Raw genomic sequence first — 27,849 nt, 5'->3', positions numbered from 1 at the left:
CTGAGTCTTTGTTATTTTATTAGCCCAAGTGCCATGGACAGGATTTTGTGTGAACTACTCTTGCAGAATATTATACCATAGAACCACCATCGTATGGCAATCAAAAATAAAATCACATAAAAATAAACTCTTCGGCTTGCCAATTTTTACTGGGTTACATGACTTTTTGCCTTCTGTGCTAGAAGTTTTTTTGGAGATAAGTTTAAGTTTATGTAAGGCAAGAAGATGGAAAGGAAAACTGCAATAATTAATCTTAAGTTTCTCAATTAATGTTTACTAGTATAGAGTTATTTAAAATATTTGCATCAGATTTACAAATAATGATCTAATTGGCTTGGTTATGGTGAGCGATCCTGCCACCAGGAGAACTGGCACTTTTCCCACATACTGCTAGGAAGCAGGTTGCACAAAGGAAGTTAATGTTTATTATTGGAAAGTCTGGGAAAGGCATAATCCTCCTATAATTATTGTGCAGTAAAATTTTAATAGAGACTCTAAAATTATTTTTACCATTTTAGTAGCTAGCCAGACCTCTAGCTTCTGTAGTTCTGTGCCTTTTTATTTACTCTATTTATACTTTGCTGGGCAATAAGACCTAATGTAAAGCCCGTGTAAGAAAGCTTTCTTTCACTGAGTTTTGGGACAGCTCAGCCCGTCTACTCCCAAAACAACCTACCCACCCCCAGTACAAAATCCCCCAGGGTATATTGTTTTCATTTTTTTATAAAGTTGTTAAATACCTTGTGACCCAGAAAGGTACCACCTGGTATTTTCAGATCTGACTAGAGTTCTGACTTGCAGTGCTGAGATCTGAAGGCATGCCAGGGTACTTTTCCGTGTCAATTGGCTCCTCAGTATTTGAGCTCCAGGTCTCATCATGAGAGGTGATTATTAAACCAAGGCCTGATTTTACCTGGGTTGCAAGATGTGGGAGTGCAAAACCCATCTTGGAGGACAGTGACCTTTATTTATTTGGTAGCTGCTATCACCCACCTGGCACCAAATTACATTTAAGATGGCAAAACTTTTGAGCTGTCCGTCTGGGATTAGGCACAACATGTACCTGCCAGATTGCAGTTTTCCTTTAAACAGAAACAACATTGGTTTGTGGGAACCAGTCTGCTAGTCCAAGGGAAAACCATCCCCTGCAGAGATGGGACAGGGGCGGCCAAAAATGCTTCCTGCATTCTTTGCAGGCTTTGCAGGTGCCGTGGAGGTGCAGGTTGGGGGCTCCCAGTGCCCCCCCAACCCCCCTTCTGCAGTGACAGGTTCCTGGGCCCTCTTGTTGGGATGGTCAACGTGGTTTAGGTTGTTTTCCTGAACAGAAAGCTGTTTTAGCGTGCTTAGCTTTGTGCTCTAAGCATCCTCAAAATTTTGGGAAGGAGCAAGTAGTTAAAAGATAATACAGCGTAACGAAGCATTGCTGGAAACCTGAAATATGAAAATCTGAAAATTATACAGGGTAATGAAGCATTGCTGGAAATCTGAAAACACAGGGTCAGCCTAAACCTCGTGGATGCTAGTGAGAATTTTCTCACAGACTCAAGCAGTTTGGGCTCTTTGTTTCATTTAATGCCATGATTTTTGAATTATTGCAGGTGAGGAATAATTTATTATATCTTAATGATTGAGTCTCTCTGTTGGCAGTAGGATTTTACCATGCTGTAACAAAAACTAGATAGCATTCGCTTTGGGCATAACGGGATGATCTTCAAGTCCTAAAATAATTCTTCTAGACTTGCTGCTATTGAAAGGTTTCCCTTTAAATGCTTTCAGATTTGATCATGCAAGTTCACTCTTAATGATATTGGCACGAGAGCAAGTCTGGAAATCAACACTTGTTTCTTTGTAAACACTTTTCTTTGGAAGAAGGAAAGGGTTTTTAAAAAACTTAAATGCAATATGAAAAAATGGTCCTTTCACCGCCATTGTGCTCTCTACAACTCAAGAAGAGGTCTGAATTGAAATAGGGATGACTCACGTTTTAGGCTTTCAAAAATCTGTTAAGTTTGCAGTACTGATCTTAAAAAAGATGTTGCAGCTCATTTGTTTGAAAAAGAAAGAAAAGGATTTTTAATACACAGAAGTCTGAAGAGAGGAGCACGATGCATGTGAGGGACACTGAGCCAGTTTACTTCCTCCGAAGGCTAGTGCACAGACCTTGGCTGAAGCGTCTTCCAAGGGGTGAATGTTGTTGGAGGAACGCAGAATGACAAATCTAAGAATAGGGAAAAATCAGAGTGATTTGGAGTCAGCTCCCCCTTTGGAAGGGTAGGGTAGGCTAATGCTAGGTATCTTCCACCAGTGCTGATTGCAGTGAAGATGCAGCATGACTTCTTAACTGTTGTCTGGTTTCCTAAATTGAATGACTTTGGGCGTGGTCATTATTTGGGTAGTAATTAACAGATCCCATAAGGAGATGATGGGAGTTTCCTAGGTGCTGTTCTGCAGGTGATAGTGTCTTGGCTAACTTCTAAAACTAGAGCTGCAAGCTTGCAGTTAGCAAGGGGACCAATTTGATAAATGCTGGCTTTTTAATATTAATAGAAATGCATTTTTAGACATTTTTTAAACACCAAAGGCCACCAGTAAATGACAACTGAGTAAGGTATGGTATAAGTAGAGCTGCAAGGGAAGCCTTTGAAGCAGATTGATTTGCTGCTACTGTAAATTGTAGATATACTACGAATGATGCCTTTTAAAAAATGACATTACAGGGTAATGTATATTTCAGTACATAGTCTCTTTAGTTTACAAAACAGTTTTGTCAGCTTTGACTGTGCTAATTCATTCTTAACTTTAAAAGCCTGCCTATACTGTATCTCACATATCACTGTCAGCAGTGGTTTTAATTTAAGTTGCAGTTAAAACTTACTCAACATTACTTAAAGGTGTCAGCTCTTAAATCTGCGGAAGTCAGGCTGCTGTTTAGTCCTTTTGTCTTGGGATAAGATCCCTGACTAAAGAAGAGTAAATACAAACATATCAACAGCTCAGCACTAGGAGTATGTGAACAGAAGAAACACTTTTTTTTAGGGGGAAAAACATTGAATATTCAAAAGGAACCACATTTTAGCAAAAAGGTACCATTTTACTTAACTATTTTTAGTTAAATACCATCAAAAAGATGGCAGGTATTACTATAAAGTGATTTATTTTGGGGCAGTGGACCTGAATGATGAATTTCCAGCATGTCTGAGAGAAAAGACTTCAGAAGTAGGGTTTTTAATAGAAAGTCTTTGTCAACTGGTAGCATTGCTGCTGCTCAACTGGTAGCATTTCTACTGCTCAAAAGTAAAAAGAGAGTAATCCCAGGCTTTGTTTAGCTGTTACTGAAGGTCTTACGTATACCTCATTTAAATAGCTCCTAAAATGAATGTATTGTTCAAGTGATACTGTAATTTCGTATGCTCAGTGGAATCCCAATATAGAGTTAGTGCCTTATGCTTTTATTAGTAAGTATGCTTAGGTTGTGCAATGATTTCTCTCCCTTATGAGATATTTTCTATTAATCTTAAGCTAGAGAATCCCACGAGTTTCGTATTTATGTACTAAATTGTCAGTTTACATAGCTGCTTTGTGTAGTTTAACGTGGTGGTTGTCTCGTGGACCACCTTAGGTGACGTTCCTGCATTAGGCCAGCATGCATGCATTGGAGGTGCAAAGCCTGACCTTCTTGGGGCTTTGTTGCTTCCTAGAGGATTCCTGAGTGAACTTAAAAATACAGATACCGCTGCCTTCTCTTGTTAATAGCAGAGTGAGATGAGGATGGCCTTGCATTCTTGCTGCTAAAGCACTTCCTGATCATCCTAAAGTCAGATTAGCCATCGCTTTGATTGCTGGAAGGAGAAAATCCTCCTTCAGCTACATCCAGCCTGTTTTTAGCACTGGCTAGGCGTATCGTAAGAAAATGCCTCACGGCCGGCCGCTGGCTCTGCAGTTAGGGTCATGCTTGTAGTCGGTGCGAGGTGTGCTGCTGGCATCGGCATCACTCTGACCTGATACAGCCTGTGGGTTGTTCCTCTGATGGAGCTGGGTTCTGCTGTCACACCTGACAAAAGCTGCTTTCACCTCGTGTATTAGCACAGTGTCTGTGTATCTTTTTGTGCTCCTCTGTATGTGTTTGTGTCATTTATTCTCTCCGTTGGTGTTCACTGTTTTTCCCAAAGTTAAACCAAGAGCGGTAAGATCTGGGCTTGGCAACTTCAGAGGCTGCAGTCACTGCTTCAGCCTTTATCTCTGTTATCTGTGTACGGTTTTATGTATGTCCATTATAAAAGGGTTCAACTAGCTAAGTAAAATGCATATAATTATTCAGGTTTATAATTTAAACAGTGGCATCTTGGACCACAGCTTAAGAGAAGTAAACCTCTTGTTGCATGATGTTTCGGGTTCCTTCAGGTGAATTCAGAACTGAAATTGCAAGGGAATTGGACTAATTCGATTTATAAAACAAATGAGACCTTTGTGACAGAGTTGTCTGAGAATTCTAGAATAAAAATATTTTTGAAGCCAAAATTTATGATAACTTCAGTGAGTGTAAAATGTTTATTTTAACATTAATACTGTTGGTTGACTCGATATTTGCTAATTCCTCCCCGATGTCATATCCAAGGGACACAATTAGAAAAGTTTTATTTTCCTGAGTTAACATGCCTTAATAAACAATACTATGTTCTTGCTTAATGATGTCTTATCAAATGGCCTCAATGTCTTTAAAGCTGGCTTCAGTCGTGCTGGGGGATCTGGAGGAGCGACCAGGGAAATTCCAGGATTGCTTGACAGGGGCACCGTATGGGATAGGAACTGCATAGGCAATGTCCTGGAAGAGGCCATGAACTGCTTTGCCGAGATGCAGAGGCAGACAGAGGAGAAATTTCGCATGTGGATAGAAAAGCTAACCCGTCTTGACACAGATGAAGAAAGCAAGCAGCAACTGGAGCCCAGGGAACCTAAAATGCAACTAGTTGGCCAAAGAGTCCCCCCAACCACGCAGTCAGGGGCATTCATACAGATGCCTGATAGCCAAGTACTTCCACAGCAGTCGTTTAATTCTTACATGGGCTATCAAAATGTTGATGCTACGTTAGAGTTTCCAGCGACTTTTAATAACAATTTTCCAGCTATCTTTCCAGAGAATGGGAATATTGCAGAGCCTGATCTGAATCAATCATAAACTTAAATATATATATATTTATCTCTTACCTTTGCAATCTTGATGTTACTTTGGATTATGCTAAAAACAAGGTTTGCTTTTCATATATATTTGTTTTCTTTTCTTTTCTTTTCTGGGTTTGAATACCATGGTATCTTTTTTAATTTATAGAGAATATGTATATGTAGTTTAAAAAAAAATAAGTTTACACCCACGTGCATGTGCCAGCACACACATAAAACACCTTTAAAGGGAGGGGGGAGTGGGAAACACCGTAGGCTTTCATCACCCGACTTGAGAAAATATAACTTAGAATCATTGTTTAAATACCCCAGAAGGAATAGAGCTGTTTGTTACAACAGGAGCATTTAGACTGCTCATTCAAATGCTCTTTTTGCATGTTAAAACATGTATATAAGAAAATAAGTTTTATATTTAAAGATACAACCTAGAGAACCAGACAAGATACAGACCCATAACTTTTCCTTAACTCTCTGTTCGTTCCCAAGTTCTGCAGCTTGAACATGGCACACGTTAGTTTTTCTTCTTCCTTTTTAGGTAGAACTAATAAATGAGCTTGCCCTAAAGATTTAGCTATATATAACCCATGTGCACAACTGATTTTTTTGTCTCCCATTTAGTAGTTCATTTTCTGTCCAGAGTTTTTATTAATGTCACTGCTGTCTTGCATATGGCACGTTTATGGAAGCAGCTGTCTGACGCTGTGTGCACAACTAAGCACATGTATACATATATATGTGTTCAGTTTGGGTGGAAATCATCTCCTCTAATTTTAGGTGTCTAGTTTGCTGTTCTGCAGATCTCTGGAAAGAGAAGCACCTGTAGAGGATATCTCCTGGCGGCGTCTTTCTCTTCCATCAGTTGTCTGTACTCCCCTTCTAAATAGTGTAGGTGAGATAGCTTTCGGCTAAAGTTAGGCGAGATGAATCACACCCAAAAGGACATGTGTGTGCATGCGTGACCTGTGCATACAAAGCACTGCTGCTTCCCTATGTATATACGATCAAACTGCATCCTTCGTGCTGGAATAAAAGTAGTGGTGTCAGTCCTAAGGCCGGCAGCCGTCGCTGGATGGATTGATTCTTGGCACAGGAATTCAAACAAAGGTTTGGCAGGCAGATCAGCAAGCACTGTGGTGGTCGGGAGGTATGGTTTGCTGCTCGGGGTCAGACAGCAAGAGCTTCCTCATTGGAATGCCGCTGAAATCATTATTTACGTGTGACTGGGAATGCCAGAGCACTAGTTTCATTTAAATAATACAATAACTTGCTATTGCGTGGGTTTTTTTATACTGATAGTTATCCGTAATAGGCAGGCTTGAAACTGTGATGATTAAAGTAGAATTAATTTAAAATATATATTAGAAACCTCTATTTAATTCTTACTATTACTACTACGCACAGGGATTTTTGTTCACCTCTCCAGTAAGGCCTTTCTTCATGTGAAGTAACTTCTGCATAGCTACCAAAAATGTATACTTCTCATCAGATAGAACTTGTTAAAAGTTTCTAATGCAAATCAAAATTTCAGTAATGGAAATTGAAAATTCTTTGCATAGGCATAGTTTAAGTAAAGAGAACACGATTAAGTCTCCTTTGGCTCTGCTTTTTTGTCTTTTAAATATCGGTCACTTCTGTTTTTTTCTAATTATTTTAGTCAAATTCCTTTTCTTTCCGTTGGAAGTAACCACTGCATCTTCTGTAGGTCTGACTTCTTCCTTCCTGAAGTCAGTGGGAGATTTTTCATCAGTTTGTGGCTTTCAGATCAAACCTGTAACAGGAATTCAAGAAATGCTTTTTATTCTTGGTAAAATACTGTCACCGGTGTTTTAACGTTGTTCTTGGCCCAGACTTTTTTTTTTTTTTTTTTTTAATTTGTGATGCCTTCATTAAATAGAAAAAGAGGTTAGAGAGCTGTGTTATTTTCAGCGTAACTGTTGGAAAGACTGTGCAGGAGATAATTTTTAAGAACTGGAATAAAATCTATACAGAACATATCACCTTCATGCTTAATTTTGATACAGAGATTTTGATAAGAACTTAAAAGAAGACTCCCTCATCTGAATTTGTGTGCATTTTTAACTAACTGTAGGTAAACTTTAAATGAGTTATGTTTAATTGCAATTTAATAAACTTACCTGCTTAAAATTAAGGTCATTCAGGGAAGATAATGTGCTGATATGAAAAAAAAATCCTTCTGTTGTTCATAGATTTGATATATATAACTTTATGATGATGATAAGAGCAGCATATTTTAAAGCATGACAACTTTACAAAGCCTTCCCATGCATGCAGAAGCAGCTTTTTGCGGTGACTGTTTTCTTTTAATGTGTAGGCATCACTTAACTCAGTATGTCCGTAAGCATGCTCTTAGCCTTTTTTTATAATATATGGAGCAATTAGGTATTTCAAAACAAATTGTGTAAGGGGATCAGTTGAGCTTATTTTTCTCTCAGACTTCTAAACTGACTTTTATGTACTGAGCTCATAAATAGATAATAACTTTGGGGATGTTGCCAGTGAAACTTCTGCCAACCTTCAATGTCTTGGTTAGGTAATCTTTTTTTTTTTTCTTTAAAAACAAAACAATAACAAAGCAGAATTGAAACAATTTAGTGTATTAATAGGTAGTTTGCATTTGGTCACTGTAGGCAAAAATTAAAAACTCTCCAACACTTTTATCCATTATTATTATTATTTTTAATGCAAACAACTATAAATGCGAAAGAACAAGCAGACAATTAAAATTGTAATAATATTAGGGTCAATTTATTGAAAGGCATCCCGAAGGCAGAGGGAATAGTACATCTGAGATGTAATTGGAACTCATTTTCCCCATGAAAGCTGCGTAGCGTTAAGAATACCTGTGCAAGAGCAATGGCTGTAAATGATTTTGGAAACTCCTGGGCTCCTGATCAGTAACTTCAGGGGTTTTTATTTCCTGGAAAAATTGAAATACTTTTGCTGTAGTATCTGACTACAGTTGAGTTGCCCTGATTTCCATTTTAAGTTTGTTTTCAAAGGGCTTTGACTAGAAACTTTCAGGGAGTTAGAATTTCTTCAGCTGAAATTTTAACATAAATTTTAATCTCATCAATTTAGTATTGCATTAAAGTAGTCCAGCCTTATTTAAGTGTATCAGGAGGAAACTCTTTTGCTTCTCAACCTGGAAATAGATTTTTGAATATATGTTTTTGCTCACATCTCAAAAAAATTGCTCCAAAACCACTGAATTTAACACGTAAAGGACAAATCAGTAGGACTTTTTGCACAGGTATGGAGAATCACAAATGATGATTTGGAGTTAGGAGAATTATACAAAGTTTTATACTTCAGAAAGGATTAAAGACACATTCTGGTTCCTTAAGTAAATAATTACTTGTGGTCTTATGTTTTTGGAAGGGTAGATCTGTCAGGTCAGATCAGCTGGCGTAGACTGGGATAACTCCAGTGTAAACGGTGCCAACGTAAACCCAAGTGGCCTATTCAGGTTTCTACGTTGACATTTTTTATATTGAATTATGTTTTCAATGCGGCAAATGTTTCTGCATGGGAGCAATTGAACACCCCCGTTCAATCGACTGCAGAGTCAGGATCTAGTAGGAGGCGAAACACGGCTACTTCATTAATGTTTTTATACAAGTGTAAATGAGCCTTTATAGAAGGGCTTAATTGAAATGTCACGAAATGTCAAACTGCCGATTCGGTGAATGAAACATTACAGGATCTGCTCCAAGCGTGGGACCCAATGCAGAAGCCCTTGGAGGTCCGTGGGGCCGAGCACTCGTGCCCCTTCTGCCCTTGAGAGGGGTTTGAGAGCTATAGGCAATCCCTGAGTTTGGCACACACGTTGGTTTAGCTGAGGGTTCAGGGCTTTACTTCACATGCTTCTAACAAAGTAAGTGAATTTTCAGGGCTTATTTAGGAAAAAAGGTATTTTTTTCAAGTAGCACACAGGATAAAACAAATTCAAGTCAAGGCAGCAAGCCTTGAAACAATCTATTGGAAAAGTAACTGAGCAGGGGGGATAAAGGCAAAAAAAATAAAAAAAAAATCCTAGACCTTTCAGGTATACTGATTTTTGTTATTTCTAACAGCATTAGGACAAAATAATTCAGGTAGAAATATGCATCTGATTATTATTATTAAGTTCACAGTGTCTTTAGTGTTCATGCAGAATTGTTTGGTTATTTTGTCAGAGCTGCTAAAGTTAAGACTGGTCGACCAATCTTAACTTAAATGGGCTGGGATTAGGTCGGGCAGTTGTTTTGCCAAGTAGAACGGATTTATATTATCACTGCATTTTCTTGTTAATATATATTTTTTTCTTTCTGTATCATATACTGTAAATGTCTTTAAGTGCTGTCTCAAGGGCATTAGAAATTAAATCCTAGCCCTATTAAAACCAGTAGAAAACCTCTACTAATTTCAATAGGGCTGGCATTTCACCTCATTAGCAAAGGAACTTGCTGCAGGTTTTGGTCAAAGACGACTTTAAGGGGACTCTTTGCCTGATAGATGTGTGTAAATGGGGCTCCCTGAGCTGATGTGTGTTTTTTGAAATGATCAAGGTCTGCACTGTGACCACTGCAGCTGTGCTGGGAAGCATTAGAACAAGCACGCTGTGCAATTAGTACTGTAGAAGCTAAACACTCAGGCTGGTTGATGAAGATGGACAGTACTTTGCAAAACATGCGGCTAGAAGCCGCTTTTTCTCACAAATTTTATTAATCTCATGGTGCTGGATCAGCAAAGCGAAGGCACACGGAGAACAAGATTAAATTAAAACCGATTTTGAGTGCTCTGTTGCGTCTCAGACTGATGGGCAGGGGTTAGCCCGTACTGTCGGGCATTTGGTATCTCATCGAGCCATAGCAGCTCGCCGTGGGAGCATGCTCCCAAAGCTCGTGCTCCCAAAAACGTGATGCTCATGGTGGGGCGAGCCTGCCTGTGCTTGCCTGCCTTTTGCTAAAGTAAGTTGTGCTTCCACGGGAGACTTTGAGGTCATAGCTCTGTGTGATGCTGTCAAATCCCTCCTGATACACCTTTCCCAAGTGAAACTGGGGAAGAGATCTGGCTAATAGGTCTGCTTCCACAATTAAGCAGTCATTAAGGAGCACATGCAACGAGTCCGGTTGTGCGACAGACATCGTGCATTTCCTCAGTGCACGACCATGCTCCGTGTGCCTTTGCTTAACGCACATTGAAAATGACTTTATTGCATCTCTCTGTATGATTTGGTAAAAACAAATCCAAGACGCTTTCCATCTGACCATCAAAAAGCCTGAAAGAGTGAATGTTGATCAGCAAGACTTGAATGTTTGAGATCTCTTCTGGTGTGATCTATTATAAATGATCCAGTCTGAGAACAGATACTCATTTGATCATGTTGGTTTTTATTATTTTATTATTATAGTTTTTTTTTTTTTTTTTTTTTTAAAAAAAAAAGCTTTACTGTGTGAAATGAAGGAAACTGTGAGGAAAATGGATTCATCATTTTTTTTGTTCACTTTATGATTTTAGGGAGAACGTTGTTACACTACTATTGTTTTTTATTGTATTTACCATGTATTCTTTGCCTAACCCTGTAAATTTTGAAATGTAACTACTGTAACCTGGAATAAATAAATAAACATAAATAGTAATGAAGTGTTTCATGTTGCTAAACAACATAAAAAAGCAAAGGTCTCCTGCCCCCCACCCTCCTTTGAGAACTGCTTTAGAGTTCAGATCCTTTATGCCACCTGAACCAAGCCTACTTTAGCTGTAGCTCTGGATCATGTCTTAAATAATACCAGGTTTGTATTGTTTATCTAAAAAAATAAAAATAAAAAAAGTGGTTGCTTCAGCCTGTAGTCATATAAGAAGCCATCCTTTTTAGCTGGAAGTTACTGCTTTGTCTGCTATAAAACTACTTCAGCAAGCCACTTAGGATGCAGTCCTCTGAACCTTAGTTTTTGGCATCCCAAATTTGTTTGCCTTGATTGCCGTAGTGATTATCTGGGCTTTTAGTTGATGTGGCTATTGAAGTCCATGCTATGTTTTGCTTAATCTTGAAGTCAGTATAGTTATCTCTTAAATTTGTGCGAGGTGTAAATGAAGGGTGTTCTCGGGTCTTTTTATTCTTTTAAAATGTCTCAGTATTCTCTTTTGCTGTATAAAAACAGTAATTCAGGGTACTGGATGGGCATAAAACAGAGCAATGCCTTTACTCCTGAAGAAGACCCAGAGGTGAGGCCGTGGCTCTTTAGGCTCGCGAGTACCTGGGTGCCTCGGTGTGTTGCCTTTTCAGCTTTTGCATGTTTCAAGAAAACATTCCCAAACACTATTTTTAAACTCCCCCATAATTTCCAGTTAAAAATAGCTCGGTAATTTGAGGGGAGTGTTGTTTTCAGCTCAGCTCAGCTCCCCTGCTTGTTAGCCTTGAGCAAGCTGCACATCTCTGCGTGCCTCAGTCTCCCCCCACGGGCAAGAGGAGGTGAATAACCACCTCGCTGAGATCACTCATGGAGAGCTTTGTTGAGAACAAAGCGCTGCAATTACTGTTGCTGTTGCACACGTCTGTCCGTCCGAGAGCTTGCGGTGCTGCTCACACCTAGACGAGGCTGCGCGTCTCCTCGCTGGAAGGACACCGCTGGCTCCAGAGGGCAGCTCCAACCACCAGCATTAGGCTTTCAGTTTTGGAGTGACTGCAGCCAGGGCAGTCCTCTGGAGCCTCCAGCCTTTTTCCTGTACTTGGAGGGAATTTAAGCGCCTAAAGTACTCGGCGTAAGTCCCGTCCCTAGGGCTGGAGCTGATCTTGCTGGGCAGTTTTGGTGCTGGATTTGGGTGCCCTGCTGGTGCTGGACCGAGCCCTGTGTGCTGGGGAGGATGGGAGGGAGGTGATGCTGGGGGCTGTGATGTGAGCCCCCAGCCTTCCCAGCCTGCCTGTCCTCAAAATCCCTCTCTCTGGCTGCAGAGGGAGGATATTTGGGTGGCGAGCTGGGTCTCCGTGCCTAAATTTAAAGAGAGCTGAATGACTCGAAGGAGTAAATCCCCATTCAGGCTATGCTAGCTTGCCCTTTGTTTCACGGTGCAAAGTGACCCCCGGTACGCTGAGCATTGCTAGGCAGCTGCTCCAGCACAAAGGTAACCAACAGTGCTTCTCCGAGGGTCTCTCCGAGGGTCGCTGCTTTTTTAACCCACCGCTGGAGTTTTACGCTCGGTTCCCCCTTTTTGCTCGTGCTGCCCTTCTCGTGGGTTGGGGGATAAAAGGAGACGTGGCTCTGTGAAAAGCATGGCGGTGGCTAGCAAGTAGGAAGCGACTGAATTTGCTGCGTTGCAAACTAAACTTGTTATGTGTAGAGCTGGATTTTTGTGCATGTGGCTTTTAATTTGGCTGTCCTGAGTGGAGTTGGTTTTGGTGGGCTCTATAAATCGAGGGATAACTGGATGCTTGGAAGCGTTGTCCCTGTGATGACCTCTGCCTCCAAATTCTTTTTATAAAAATAATAAAAATCCTTGCAGTCTTTCCCTCCCCCTGTTAACATTAAATGTCAACAGCTGTATTTTGCTGCTGGTACTTATTAACTTTCAGCCTTGTCTTTTTCAAGCACTTAGCGCTTTAGTAATAAATTAAAGCTTATCACCAGTGAAATGTAAAGCTTCCAGCTTCCTTGGGTTCTCGGAAGATGCAATTTTTCCTAAAGACGTCATTTAAATTACTGAGTAGGGAACCTCGTAATTGTGCTACGTTAACTTGTGATCCTGCCACGGTTTTGTTTTGGTGTCTGTGCTTTTCTCCTTCAAAATCCTTTTAAAGCCAGTTACCGCGAGGAGCAGCTCTATCGCAAAGACAACCCAGTAAGAGTTGTGGCTGTGGTTTTGGTTGGTCCCTTCCAACGTGAAAGCCCTTTTTGGTCCTTATTTCCTAGCTGAAGCCAGCTGTCCTTATTTCTCGGCACCCCGCAGTCACTTTGCATCTCGCCGTCAGATGGTCACGGTGAACCCCTCCTGCCCCGTCCACCTGCTGCCGAAAAGGAAGCGGGCTTTGGGGACCGGAGCTTTTTTAGAGGAGTTTTTGATAATACGTCCGCTGCAGCTTTCATCTGGCTGTCATCTGGGACTGCTGTATTTATTTTTTAAACACACACAAGCGTTTCTTGCTTGTTGCTTCTTCTATTCGTGCTGAGAATCCTAGGAATCGTTACCTTGGTCGCTTACTGGTGATAGGTGTGGGCAACACTGGCAGCAGGGCCCTTCCCTTTTCCAAATCTGGCTTTGAAAGGCAAGGCTGAGAAAAGCACAGAGAGACCTCTGCTGTGCTTGCTTTGTAAACAGGCAGCTTGTTTTCTCCAGATCTTTAAATTGGTGGCTGTTACGCTGACAAATATAATTACAGTATGTAAATTATATTGAAAATATTTTTGTCTGTTTGATGTATACTAAATTTAAGCTAAGTTATAAGGTGTGCTGTTTGGAAGTGTGGAAGATACAAGAGTGGAGCTACAGATAACAAGTTTATGCTTGTATTTCCTACTGATGAAGACTTTCACACAAGTTATTTCTATGGGTAGGTGATGAGAATATCACTCTGCATGTATATACATTTATTATACATTTTTGCATGATTATACATGTAGGAGTGGTACAATTTTGACTTGAGACTATTGGTGCCTTCTGTCCAAATACAATTTTACTTGTGTAGACACGTCTATCTAAATCAAATTTCGCTGCTTCTTTTGGAGACCTTAGCAAGAAGCGAAAGAAACAAAGCCCTGGAGGAACAGTACACAGCTCCTGAAATTTTAGATAACCCATTGTAAAAATGGTCAAATAGTCAATATTGTACTTGACCCTCGTATCTTCTGCACTCAACTGTTTATTTTTATAGATCACATTATATATGTTCAAGCTGAACTCTGATGATAAGACTGAAAGAAAACATTCCTCTCGTGATTCAGTCCACTTGTAACTTCTGCATGTAATTAAGTCATCAGCTTGCACAAATAATTAACCGAACATCAGCCAGCTTAATTTTGAACTTGGAATGCCATTATTTTGCAATCGCCTTTTCAAAAGCAAAAGATTGCCTTTCAGTTAATTATCGGGATTTCTTTTCTAGTCATAATCATCAGTGTTTCATGTTGTGAACAGTTTGGTCTTTAATACATTGGCATTTAACTACTCATTTATTTTTGTCGGGTCTGTTTTAAATTTGTAATATAACATTGTTTTATGAAATTGTTGTTGTGGAGGCAGGTCTGATCTCAAATATTTTGTGAATTTCTTCATACCTCGTTGCAAAACTGATCTTTAGTACAACTTAAGCAGTATGGTCACTCTTTAATGAAGCGTGTTGCTGTTCACCGAACAGGCATTTCTTAGGGTATTGTGTTGAATTATGTTTCAGGGACCGAGTTACAAAAGCAAACCAAAGTAGAAGCAGCTTTTCAGAGACCTAGACCTGAAACTTTTAGTTCATTGCATTCTTTGTTTTCAACAGTAGACATTGGTTACTTCCCAATGAGACCGATCTTTCCTGATTTTTTTTTTTTCCTCTTTGTGAATTTTAAAAATTTCTTCAGTCACTCGGTAACTCTGAAGGTCCTGTCTTTCTGAACACGTAATTAGCGTCCCATATGACTGATAACATCATGTCATGGAAAAGCCCTTCAGACATTCAGCTGCCAGCACTCCTTTGGAGCTGTGCAGTTGCACGAGGGAAGCAGCTGAGCTTTGGCCATTTTTCCATTTTGTACCCTTTCTGAAGTCTTAGCCCAAACCAAGTTTTCATTCTGGCACTTGAGGAATGAGAACTCCAAACGCTTTCACCCACTCTGAATCAATGAGCTGTAGTTGCTAGCTGAGGCAAGGTATTTGAATTAAAATGCACATCCTTTCAGCATTACGATATCTAGCTGTTCTCTCTTTGCTTCCACATTAATCCTTGTCTTGAATTTGAGGTTTCTCTGAGCCTCTTCTCTTTCCAGTATGCTTCCTAATTATAGGGGGTTTTCATTGCTCAAAAAGGAAATACTTTACCCTAATAAGATGGACCAAAAATATATTTTTGTTCTTCCTCAGTAATAGATTTCAGAATAATGTAAGCAAGTCTGTCTGCTTATTTCCCCTTTCACTTTGGTGGCAAAAGGTGCATACGGTAATTATATAAAAGAAGAAGAAGCATATTTCTCCCTGCACACTATAGTTTCATTTTTCATTGTTCTTGATCTTAAAATAAATAAATATATAAATAAATTTGCAGTTTTGAAAAATCCCCCCTGTCCCTGACAGACAGCTGTTAAGGAAGCTCGCCTAATGATAAGTTGTTGTAACTGGATCAGTTATATCAGAAAGTAAGCTTTATTCAATCAACCCTAAAGTAATGTAAGCTGTCATTGAGTTTTGTAAAATTCTCTAGTTAAATGTCTTGCCAAATTTAATGTCCTGTAGTATATTATTTCTTTTTTTAAACTGAAAGTTTTTTCCTTTTAGGACTGTAAATGTAACATTGTCAGATACTGGAGATGTGTGTTAATGTGAAAGATAATACCCAAATAACTGATACATTCATAACTCTGTTTCCCTCACATTTGTGTTTTTTCTGTGTATACAAAGGTTAAAATGTCTCTGTAATCTCAGACTATGTTCATTAACTGAAGTGCAATAATTGATACAATTTATAGCTCTTTAAGAGCTTTGCTAGGAGATTGCATTAATCCTTAAACAATTTATATGTATTTTTAAGGTGCCTTTAAAAGGTGTATGCTGACTTCTGACAACTGCTGCCTTTCTTTCCTTCTGCAGATGGACCTCCAGTTGTAGCTCATTACGATATATCAGACACAAATTCAGACCCAGAAGTGGTAAATGTGGACAATCTATTGGCGGCTGCAGTAGTTCAAGAGCACAATAATTCTTTAGGAAATCAAGACTCGGGATCTACCTGGAGAACCAGAGGGCTGATAGATGAGCTGAGTGCCGATACAGGTCTGTTGAAGTTCCCTTCCTCTGGTGTTCATTCATTCCAGCATCTTGGCCGCTGTCTCTGCCTTCCGTCCTTTCGATATTCTTGTAATTTATACAGCCTTAAAAGCACCTTGTATGGATTATGCAATAAAGCAGTATAGGAGTTTATTAAAATGTCTGGCATTTATTCCAACGTACAACTGGTAAAAATTGGCAAAGAATCCTGCAATGTATTTTTTTGAAACTAATTTTCTTAATTATTTTTCTTCCTTCCCCTCTAATTACTTCTTGGAAAAAAAAAGTCTTTTTTTTTTCCCTCCTCTCTAAACTTACTACTTAATGGTTGATTATGATGACCCATGCCACTAGTCAGTAAAACAATCATAATCTCATTTTAATTATTGTAATTGTCTATGTCTATGTGTGTCTTTTTTTCCTCTCTTTTTATTTCCTTGAAATACAAGCATTAATTATTCCCACACGCCAGCTGCATTTTTTAACATACCCCAGAAAACTGGGCATACCAACATCGAATAGATGAAGGGTGAAAAAGTGATGGTAAGTGGGCTTCGCATCAAGAGACTGAAAAGAAATTCTCTACAAGAAAGCAAGAGCAGGAATACTGTGGGAGGCTTCATAAAAACTGCTCACTTGGCGCTTGCAAAGCTTCCCTAAAAAAGAGTTGAGCAATAACATGAGATGCGCTGAGGGAGAGCCATATAAGCAGGGAGCTTATGGGGAGTATTTCCTATTGACTTCACTCTCTGTCCTCAAGTGCCAATCTATTACCTTCCTTGCCACATGTTTTTGATATACAGTTAAGTTTTTTAGCTGCATAATACATGGAGTCTTGCCTGTGGTGGTGGAGCAGAGAAGTTTTCAGTTTAACTCTGTTTTTTAAATGGAGGCCTGCCAAAAAGCACCTCTACTGGAAGGGTAGGTAGCAGATTTTGAAGTTTCTGTTACGTGACTGTGAGAACCTCTGTTGTGTTATCTTTGCTATGCTCTGTGGCCGGATGATGTTCCAGCCTTTCTGAAGCTAGCCTGTGCTTTTCAAGCTCACTGCTGTTGTTTGCAGGATAGTAGGCTAACAAACCTACTGCTTTATTAAGTGATTAAAAAAAAAACAAACATCAGAACAGCTGAAATTAACTTTGTTACATAGCACTAATGATTTGGTACTTTAGTAGAAAGAAAGGAATGTAAGGAAATAAAAAGTGAATGTTTCTTACCAAGCTTCCTTCTGCTTACCTCTGATGAGTACAGTTGTGCGATGCAGGTGGAAATTTGTCATCCCTCCTATTTATATCCAAGGACACTCGCTTTGTGAGGACAAAACTGCGAGGTAAAAGAAACCAAGATAACTTCAATAAACGTCTTTATCCTTGAACCAATGCAAACATGTCCAGACTAATTCACTCCTCATGCTGGGAAAGTGTCTGAAAGGAGGTATCTTCCCCCTGTGTATACTTTGCCCCAGAGCCTTGTACCTCTAGTACACTTCTGACTCTACATTTGTCAGTGCCGGCCTTTTCTTACCATGCCTAAGACTGCACATTTGGAAAGCAGATGTAAGATTTGAAAATTCAGTTTTCCGAATTAATCTCAAGCCAGTATCTAGTTTAGCATGCATTAAAAGATGCATTCCCATGGGAAAATAACACCGTAAAGTTTATCTAAGTGAAAAATCTTACTGGGACACACTATCACATCTTTGTGTATGGGCAAACATTTGGAGTTGTTCTGCAAGCTGATGTTGTAGGGAAAACAAAACATCTCCTTTGGGCGTCATCTTCACATTAAAAAAGCGTAAGCATGTTATTAGGCATGAAATTTGTATGGCCAGAGGCTATAAATCTGTGTGCTGTAATCCTGATTTACACTCAGCTACATGTTGTAATATTTACTTTGCTAATCGTGGTTTCCCTACTGCTAAGTACCTTTTTTGTTGTCTGAAGGTAAAGCGATGGCAATGTCCTACTCTTTCTGGGCTCTTGTTTATACTCCAGGGACTCACTGTAGGGCTCTAAAAGCCCATCGCTGGGCATTACCCTGTCCAGCAGAGGCTGCAGGATGGCAAAAGTCAGTTTTGTAGCCCCAGCAGTTACTACGCAGTACTAAGGCAGACTGAGAGCAGTAAGCTGGAAGCAGTCGAGGAGCACCTTGCTGTTATGCTGCCGGTGCCACAGCCACCGTGGCTGTCAGGATCGGGGCGATGCAACCCACTGGGGCAGCAGACACCTTCAGCTCCTGGTTTGCATTGCCAGCATGTGAATCAAGGCCTCCGAGCTTCTGTTTCACGTTGAAGAGCTTTCCTGTGTGCCCAGCCACTTCTATTCAAGAAATACCTGTGACCTGTTTTGGGACTCTATGGCAGTCGGTGATATTTGCCAAGAAATGTTCAGCTGAACTATAATGTTATAAAAAGTCTGCCAGGGCTATTAATTTAGTTTAAGCTCAGCTTAAAATCTTTTTAGCCTTGTGAGGTGGAAACTCCTCCTTCAGGCCCGTTGCAGCACACGGATTTCCTTCCCTTTCCAGCCCTGCTCCAATGCCTTCACTGTCCTGAAACACCAAACGTACAGTGCTGTCTCTGTCCTTCTATTTTGCTTCCATCCTTTCTGAATATTTCAAGTGTTTCTGAGTATTTTCAATTAGAAAGTCTTCCTGATGCTTGTTCTCAGGTTAATTTCTTCTTTTTGTGTCCTCTTGGTCCATCTTGGGGTTTAATCAGGTCTGCAGTTTGCGCGCTTTGGGAGTTCTGTAGATGATTACTGCAACCTCCGCCTCCTATCTTTGAGGAAGTGTCCAGTCAAATTAGATACAGATAATATCAAATCTCTACCTAATCTCAAATTTTCCTGCTCTACAAATGTAGAGATGTAGTACAGTTGTGTGAATTGTTTCCAAGAAGCAGGTAGTCTCGTCTTCAAGGCTGCCCAGCTTCTCCCAGGTTGCCGCTAAAGAGACAATAAAAGTATATATTTTTATACTTTTAAGTATTGAATTAATTTATTTTCTATAAAACAAAAAATGTTTTGTCTATTTTGTGTTTTATGTGCAAGTGTAATATTTCACAGTGCAGTTTCACTAATTGTGGTGAAGTACCCAGCAGTACTTGGCAGGAAACCGAAAACCTGCCACACTTCTTGTGTTGGACAGGACTTTTTGACAAAGTGATGAAACGGATAGCCATTGAGGAGCTGTAATTAAAAACAAACAAACAAACAAAAACCAACGCTGCTATATATAGAGGTTATGAGGAAAAGTTTTTTTTTTCTCAAGTATTTGTAATAATTTTAGAGCAGATGTGAAGCGGTATGACCAGAAACGGATAGTTTTGTTTTCTTCTGTCTCCTGGTTTAGAACAAAGTGTTGACACCAACATTTCTATTTCCTCAGGGTGTGTGTGGTGTTTCTATCCATCCTGTAGGCTTTCTTTCCCATAGTGGCACTGGGTTTGATTTATTGACAGTAGATTGTCATCTTGCGTTATCTCAGAGAGGTTTAGGTGAAGGTTAACTCTTAGCATTGTTGTAAAGTAACAGTTGGAAAGTCTAGTTACCCCTAAATCAGAGGAGTGTTCCTGACACAATGGTATGTACTTTTTCACATTTGTGTGATAACACCATCGCTAGAGCTACTGAGATCGGATAAATCCAGTGATCATCTTGTACCAGATAACACACTGAAAGTTAGCTAAGTTGATCTAACAACCTTTTCTGATCTTGGTATTTCAATCTTTGTTGGGTTAGCTCTAGAAATTCCTTTTCCAGCCGATTTCTGAGTCATGTAAGCTGTTAAACATTGGCTTTGTTTATGTTTTTCCCTTCTATAGGTCATTTGGATCCAGGCTTCCTTGCAAGTGACAAAACCTCTTCTGGTAACACCCAGGTCAATGAAGAAATTAATATTGCCTCTTCTGATAGTGAAGTAGAGATTGTCGGAGTTCAGGAACATGCCAGGTATGAATTCATTTTTCTTACTTTTTTCAGTTTTAATATTTCATTCATTTTATCAGAATATCTCTGTTACAAAAAATAATAAAGGAAAAAAAATTGCTAACTTCCACTTGGCTAGTTATCATCCTTGACTGATGCCCCAAAGGTAGCACTTGTTTTTTTTTCTATTCTGCTTGTCGTGGTGATATCAGAATGTTTTCCTAGAGAACGGTTATCAATGTCATATGCATTTAGATTAAGCTTGTGATTTGCTATCAAACATCAGCAGGCTAAACATATGAAATATTACAACACCAAATGTTGAGATACCAAGTTTGTATATGTCAGTAAACATTGTAAGGAATTCAGTTTTTAAGTACACAGTATGAATATGCAAATATATAAACCAAAATAATTATTTGGGTTCTTGTTTCTTTTCAGAATAATTCATTCACTTTAAGCATTTAAATAATTTTTGTTTTATTCAATTAATGAGTTGTTGTAGAAGTAAAACCACTAACATCTTTTCAATGGCCAATGCGGTAAGATAGCCTTTTTAGCCTAAAAGTCAGATCCTTACTAAGCTTAGTTTTATTTGAAGATAAAAGATAATTCAAACCCCCAGACTAGATCAGGGCAGGAAAGCCAGTGGTTTCTCTCAAGTTTGGACAGGTAGCAGTTGAGCTGTTCTTTGGCTGTTATTCTTGGTAGGCGTACTCCGATGTCTCTCTCAATCTTTAGAATATGGTCTTTCCTTGGTCTGAAGTATTATGAACCAGCTGAGCAAGACCAGTATTTTCATACAGTGAGGAGAGTCAGTTTGGTGAAATAAAAGCAAATTATTACAGTATACACACAAGCTCTGTTTAAAACTAGTCTACTGCCTGGTGAATGCTAGGAGGAGGAAAAGGGGTGTGCAAGAGAAGGAACAGAGCTTTTCTCCGTCATTCCTTCACCACATCTTTCTTGAAGAAAGGAAGAAAGAAGGTGTGCAGGACCCAGTTTCCTGGGTAGGAAACTACAGACGGTTTGGATGCAGTCCATTGCTGTTGGATGTGGGGAAAAAAAATCAAAATTCTAAGATGCTAAAGGAAGATAAATTTAGTCTTAGTTTCTAGAGCAGGGGAAGTCTTCTCATGGCTAGCCTGCCTATTTATCCAGCAGACCCACGGCTTACAGAATCTTTGTCCTGATGCCAAGTGATGTGGACTTGCTCTCCACTACTATTTCGTGTAATAATCTGTCCAGTGCTATATACACACAGCCCTTCTGCTTGAGGTCCCCAAGTCAAACACTTACCACGCTGCTTGCTTCAATAATGTTTACCATGTATGAGAATAGAAATGTTAAGTAAACGCAGAGTTGCTGTTTAAACTTAGTTTTAGCAGATATGGACCGCAATAATTTCAGCAAAGATAGATGAATAGCACACTCTTCTTCTTGTGCTTTCCTTTGTTCATGTAACCACTCTGACACCTCTCAAAAAGTAGTTCTTACTGGTTCCATAAAATACGTGTGCGTTTTGGTTGTTTGAATCCTATTTAGAGTTTTATTTCTCTTGCAGGTCTAGGCTTGCAGTTATGAAGTATTGATGGGCTTCTGACAGGGTTGTCGTTTGGAAAAGGTTTAGGTTTTTGATCAGTATTTTTTGCATGCCTAGTTAGTACGGTGTTTGGATTCAGTTCTTTGGCTCACGCTGTTTTCATTGTGCTCCATGCTCCATGTTGTCATTGGGTTGGTGTGAGTTGTGACACTCTAGAGTTTGTCTACCATTTGTAGTTTATGAGATTGCTAGTGATTTGGTGGCATTTCTCATCATTAGAGATATACTTGGCACTTACTTAGGACACCAAGTCATGTTTCTCAGTTTCTTTATTTTTAGTCCAATAGAATTATTTTTTTAAATCATGCATGTGTATAAAACTCTTCCTCCATTTTTTCCTAGGATTTCTTTTTGTTTTGTTTTGTCCGTTTACCTGATACCATCCCCTTGGCTAGAGGTTGGAAAGCATGCTCCCTAAGTGAACATTTGATTGAACATTTTTTTATTGGCTGCTTGTGCGACTTGTTTGAGGATAAACACATTTTTTTTGCAAGGTATCATTTCCATGAGATAAGTCATAAATTGCTTTTTGTCATCTTCAGAGAGAAAAGTTAGTGTTAGCTTTGCCTAAGCGTGGAGAGCTGCTCTGTGTTGGAGTGATGAACCCTAGTCCCTGAGACTGAGCACTGTATTTAGTTTGCTTTGGCTACAAACCTTTCTTGTCACTTAAGCTTTAAAATATTTCTTCTTAAAAGAAAGCTTAAAAAAATCCCCTCCATTTGTTAGAGTTCCAATCCCTTATTACTAATTCTTTGTAGATACCTAGTTTAAGTATGTGTTTTTAAGCTCAAAGATGTAATAAAAAAGTCATTCTGAACATTGCATCCAAAACTAAATAGCATATCTGACAAGTTAGAGCTCAGAGAATGAGATTTTTCATCCTATTTCCTGAAACTCTCTAACCAGAGACAAAAAATGATGAGCACAACCTAAGGCGTTCTGGAGAAACTAAATTGTGGTACCTTGAATTAAAGCCAATAAAATGTAAATGTCAGGAATATTTGACCAGTGCAGGAAATACAGGTGCCTGAAATACAGTTCACGTGCCTTCACAAAGAGGAGGGAAAAGGTTACCCCAGCAGCCCCAAATCTCCTGCCAGCAAGAGCAGAACGATTTTTGGGGCGCAAGGTATAAAGTTTTACGAGTGCTTGTTTAAGATTTCCAGCTATGAATGGAGTGACCATCTTAAAGACCAGTAATTCTTGTCATCGCTTCACAGAGCAAGCTGAGTCTTCCGTTGTGTTTTTTTTTTTTTTTTTCCTAGTCATTGCTAGCTTGTACTTAATTTGTCACTTACCTGTTACCAATATAATAGATAAAAGTACTGTGTAAAGAAGTAGACACGTACCTCACTTCAGCAGGGCACTTGAGCGTGTGCTTATCTTTAAATACGTGATTTAGTCTCATTGACTGCAATCACTGAAAGCCTAAATGTTTTGCTGAAGTGGGGCTGTACTGTTAGCAGGGAGCATTTCCCAGAATGTTTGTAATTTTTAGTTAAGGTGACCGAAGAAAAATCAAGTGTAATGACTTTATTATTGTAATGAAGGTATCATTATGTCCTTGCAGCTTTTTGATTTCATATAGAAAGTTATCTTTTCTCTTTCTCTCATCAAGTCTCGCTTTCAATTTGTCCCTTTTTAAAATTCCAGTGGGTAAAACTGCTAGCAGGAAACGGAATGCTTCTGAATAATGCATGGCAGTACACGTGATGGGGCAAAAAACTCTTCACGATCCTGGGGGTCCATGCACATATTTATGGGAACACCACTTTACACCCACTGGTAGTAAGAATTCTTAAAAAGAATGTAAACCCCACCAGCCCCTTCCCCAGCTCTGCCCCTGAGTATGAATTTAGGTCTAGTCTCAGTGTGGCGAACTTGCAGATCAGTGGGTATTGAAGGTGTCGTGGGCCTACAAATGGAAAAACCCCGTGGAAATTCTGGGGAGTGACATGTTAATGGAATGCATAAGTGGTAAAACGCTGCAGCTAAGAATCTGGTGCCTGAATTCAACAGCAGCTTTAATGCTTTTTGCTTTTTGCCTTGCTACAGGTGTGTGCACCCTAGGGGAGGCGTGATCCAGAGCGTGTCTTCCTGGAAGCACGGCGCAGGCTCTCAGTACATTAACACTCAGCAAACGCAATCATGGACAGCTGTGACTCCCCAGCAGAACTGGTCTTCTCCCCCAGAAGTAGTAGACCTCACGTTGGATGAGGATACCAGACGCAAATATCTACTGTAATGCGATGTCACTGTGTTTCTGTCCCTGTCCCTCCTCCCTCTGTGGCACAGAAGTTCATTGTTTTAGCTTCAGCTTCAGAAGCCCTATTCCTGGCATTATGACATTCAAACTCATGAAGTTTTTCATTTCCATAAGAATGCAGTATAATTTTAAGATCATTTAAAACGGTTTCTTTGCCTTCTCAAAGGAGGATTGTTCCCAGAATAAAGACCCAATAGCTCCAAATTTAAAGCACAGTGATAGCTGCTAACTTGCGTGTGTTAATTTGGGGAAACGTGTAAAAAGTTGTCCTCTCACCCTTTCCTGCCTCCAACTTCAGAACATTTTTAATTTATCAGTTTATCGGGCTTGTTAGTAGACGTTAGTGTTTTGCTGTGTGAGCATCAGTGATTTTGAGAAATGCTGTGTCCTCACTGATTTCAGTGGAACTGGGGGTATTCAACACTTCCGAAAACTGGGCCGACAGTATTTATGCCCAAGCTGATGTGGTTACGCTACCAGCAGGAGGGACTGTCTGTAATAAAAAAAGGCCCATAACATATGCACTGAACAGCTTTAAATTAAAGGACTTCTATTTTCAGTTTAATTTATAGTTTACACTCTTTTCAGTGCTGAGTCTTCTGTCTACTTGACTACTGTGTTTCACTGATCATTTCCCACAGCTTATTGCAGTTTAAAATAGTCGTAATAGAGACTTCCTAGCAGCTAATTATTGCAAAAGCACAAAAAGATGAAAAGTAATAAAAAGGCCCAGCATCCCTCTCCTTTTTAAATGTATCCGAGCTTTTAACCTATTTCTGAATCTTGAGTAGGGGAAGAAGAGAAACGAAACATATTTGCTCCTAGTTGTCATTTCTTCTATTGCTTAACTGCTTCATTGACCATCTCAAAAAAAATTAAAAAAAAAAAAAAGTGTAAAGCCCCTGTCTAGCAAAGCCCTTCAGCAGGTGCAGATTGTTAACTTCTGACAGTTTGCTGAAACTCACGGGGCCATTCAAGTGCTTCAAACTCTATCCTAAAGGCTGTTGCAGGATCAGGGCCTGAGGTTGTGATCTGTTCTTTAACTAGATCTGCAACATTTTCCTGGCTTCAGGTCATGGCCCTTATCCTAGTTCTGGAATTGCTTTTAGGGTATGATCCAGGAAACACTTTCTACCGGAATATTTGCTCGACCGAAAGCAGGGGAACCACTTGCTTCAGTGGGCTCTGGTTTCTGTAGCGTGTGTGGAGGTTCCTGGCCCTAATCTGTCATATTGAGCCTTTCGCAAGGCAAAAGCCAAAGATTAGACTTAAACAAGATGATATTCACTTTAAATGTCTGTTGTGCAATTAAAATATTCCTTTGTATTCCAATGTTTCTAGTGGAAATTTTCTACAGCTCTCTCGGCAGACTTTTGCCATTTGATGCTGAACAGGGGTAGTCAGGACATGGGAAGTTCTGCTTTATTTTTGTGTAGGCTCGTTTTTAAAATTATTTGGCTTCCAATATTTTTTTTTTCTATGAGCAGAAAACAACAGCAACAAAAAAAAAAAAACACCACCAGAATTCAATTACCTGTGTTGTCATTTAATGTAAAAAGAAACAAACAAACAAAAAGACCAAAAAACAGTGGTGGTATAGTCAATAACAGTTTTTTTTTTTTTTTTTTTTTTTCCCTAATAAGCAGAAAGGTGATGACTGCACTTTAGAGAACAATTAGGTAACGGATTGCTGTCCCAGTTTAAAGCTTTCTAAAACATTGAACTGTGATAAGTGTATTGCATGACCAGACAACGTATGTGGTGCCTCTAGTGACGGGGGCAAGGAGGGAGGAGCGGCGCCCACGCTCCTTGCAGTAGGGACAAAACAAAAAGAGCCTGCACCGTCGGGACACTCTAGCAGCAGTGGCTGTTGATCTTTTTCTCCTCATGTTCTCATCGTGTAACTCGGCCGTCATTTTGGTGGGCTAGCACACATGCTGTAAGGTGACTTTGGAACAGTGATTTAGTGTGGCTGCTTCTTGCTCTTTCATCGAGTCTTTTAAAGATCAGTTTTGAGGAAAGCTGCAGGCACCCATTTGTAGTCCTTCCATTGAAAATGCAAACTATCTGTTTTTCACTTTGTATATGATGTGACTTCCATGTATATATAAAAGCGACTGCGTCCTAACCAACCTTCCTCCAACTGTGCACTGTGTTTGTTTAAACAACTCATGTACCATAGTCTGATGCAGGTTTTTTTTTCTATTTCAAACACTACATTATTTTATTTTATTCCTAACAAGTTTGAAAGGGTAGTAATCCGAAAACCACAATCACTGGATAGCTAGGAAGTGTTTTCATTTTTTTTTGTTTGTTTGTTTGTTTGTTTTTATTTCTGTTTTTTTTTTTTTTTTTTTACAAGAGAGCAAACGGTGCCTGGATGGTTTTGCTCTTCTCAGCAGGAAAGTGAAATGTTAGCCGTTGTATGGCTAAGAACCAATGCACTTAGGGCCTGATCCAGAGCCCACTGCAGCTGGTGCGGGGCTTTCCGTCATACTCAGTGTGCATTGGCTCAAGCCCTTCATGGTTTAGCAGTTCCTGAATTGCTGGAGTGTGAACTTGGAATCTTCTGTAGTGAAGACAAATCATTGCTTAGAATTTAAATGTTTAAAATGTGCAACTAGTTAAAAAAAAAAAAAAAAAAAAAAAAAAAAAGATTCTTCTTGACACTCGTTATTTAGTTCTCATTTTCCATCTAGTATTTAATGGTCTTTGGAGAAAAAAATAATAATAAAACAGAGTGTTATATATAAATAAATATATATATTTTTGGTGCAAGATGAGACCTTCTGTTTTTTGAAACAAGTCTGTAGCATAAAGGTTAAACTATTTTAAGACTAAATAAAATAGAGTGTATTATTTAAACAATATCATCTTGTTTGGGATGTTTTTTGTTTGTTTGCCCGAGCAGCCTCCTCGTGGTATTTCCTCCAAGCGTGTCCCCATCCTCCCGGCTGGTCCCTGCAGGTTGAGCAGAGCTCCTGGCCATCAGGCCTCTGCTGCACTCAGATTTTCCCCACAAGAACCACAGTGGCCAGAAAGTGCTGGCAAGCTGCAATCTGCCGTTTAAAAGGGAGGTGTAGACCAGCAGTGGAGCTGTGCCCAAGTCCTGCAGGCCACAAGAGGTGGTGCCACGCTGAGCTGTGTTTGGGGAGCCCCTAAACTCCCATCTACTGCCTCCACTAATGGCAAGGATGGTAGGTATAATTGCACTGTGCTAAACTGGGGGCCCCATCGCCTGCCAGTCCTCCCACAGCCCCCGTGGAAGCAGGAATAACAATGTAAAATCCATTACCTTTCCAGCCAGGTAGGGTAGTTTGATTTACTTCTGGTGGCTTTTGTCACACGAGAAGGCTCTCCGTGGTGCGAGTGAGGAGAGCCGTTTATCCACACATTTTAAGTAGCAAGACAGATCACAGAAGTCAGTTGGCTTTTCAGCCCCATTTTGTTCCTGGCTTCTGTGAAGCTTGAAAATGGGAATTTTGGGGCCAGGTTGTTGCCATGAACATGGATGCCAGACAGATTTCGTTTCATGCACATCACCAGCAAGTGAAGAGCATCACAGAGTCTGGTACAGATGTGGAAAGATGGGAGGCAATGTGCTCCCCGAAGCCTTTTTCTCCATCACCAGGAGAAACCCAGAGTCCTTGAGCTTCAACACCCGCAGTATGTAAAGCCTAACATTTCTCTTCAGTCGCTCAGCACATCCCTGGTGGCTCAGGCCAGTTTGCTTTGTGGGAATTGTCATTTCTGGGGCTGTATGAGAATCGACAAAAGCTGCCCGAGCAGCTTGCATTCTGTACTGTTTTCCACAGTGAACTCATTGCAGTGCAGATTAATTTTTTGGCCGAGTTTTGTTTGTCTGCCTTAAAATGGGAAGTGAAAGGGTTTTAACGAACAAATCAGTTCTCGCC

At 39.8% G+C, this 27,849-nt stretch overlaps 1 protein-coding gene across 5 annotated transcripts in view; it reads left to right on the top strand.

The window, feature by feature from the left end:
• CZH18orf25 (chromosome Z C18orf25 homolog) overlaps window positions 1-26,803 on the top strand; it is a 43,265-nt gene extending 16,462 nt beyond the window's left edge. For 2 of the 5 annotated variants that reach the window (XM_035309724.1, XM_035309725.1), the window contains exons 3-5: window positions 15,964-16,146; window positions 19,964-20,090; window positions 23,725-26,803. In XM_035309724.1, coding sequence (XP_035165615.1) covers window positions 15,964-16,146; window positions 19,964-20,090; window positions 23,725-23,914 — 500 coding nt within the window. In that variant the 3' untranslated portion in view covers window positions 23,915-26,803. Of the gene's footprint in view, window positions 1-4,721; window positions 10,815-15,963; window positions 16,147-19,963; window positions 20,091-21,630; window positions 21,691-23,724 lie in introns of those variants that run through there. The other 3 variants (XM_035309727.1, XM_035309729.1, XM_035309726.1) reach the window with 3 other exon arrangements.
• The last annotated feature ends 1,046 nt before the right edge of the window (window positions 26,804-27,849 follow it).

This window comes from Oxyura jamaicensis, chromosome Z, assembly GCF_011077185.1.
Source record: "Oxyura jamaicensis isolate SHBP4307 breed ruddy duck chromosome Z, BPBGC_Ojam_1.0, whole genome shotgun sequence".
NCBI lineage: Eukaryota > Metazoa > Chordata > Aves > Anseriformes > Anatidae > Oxyura > Oxyura jamaicensis.
The sequence above is the reverse complement of the archived record's forward strand: the minus strand, read 5'-3'. Positions and strand labels throughout refer to the sequence as shown.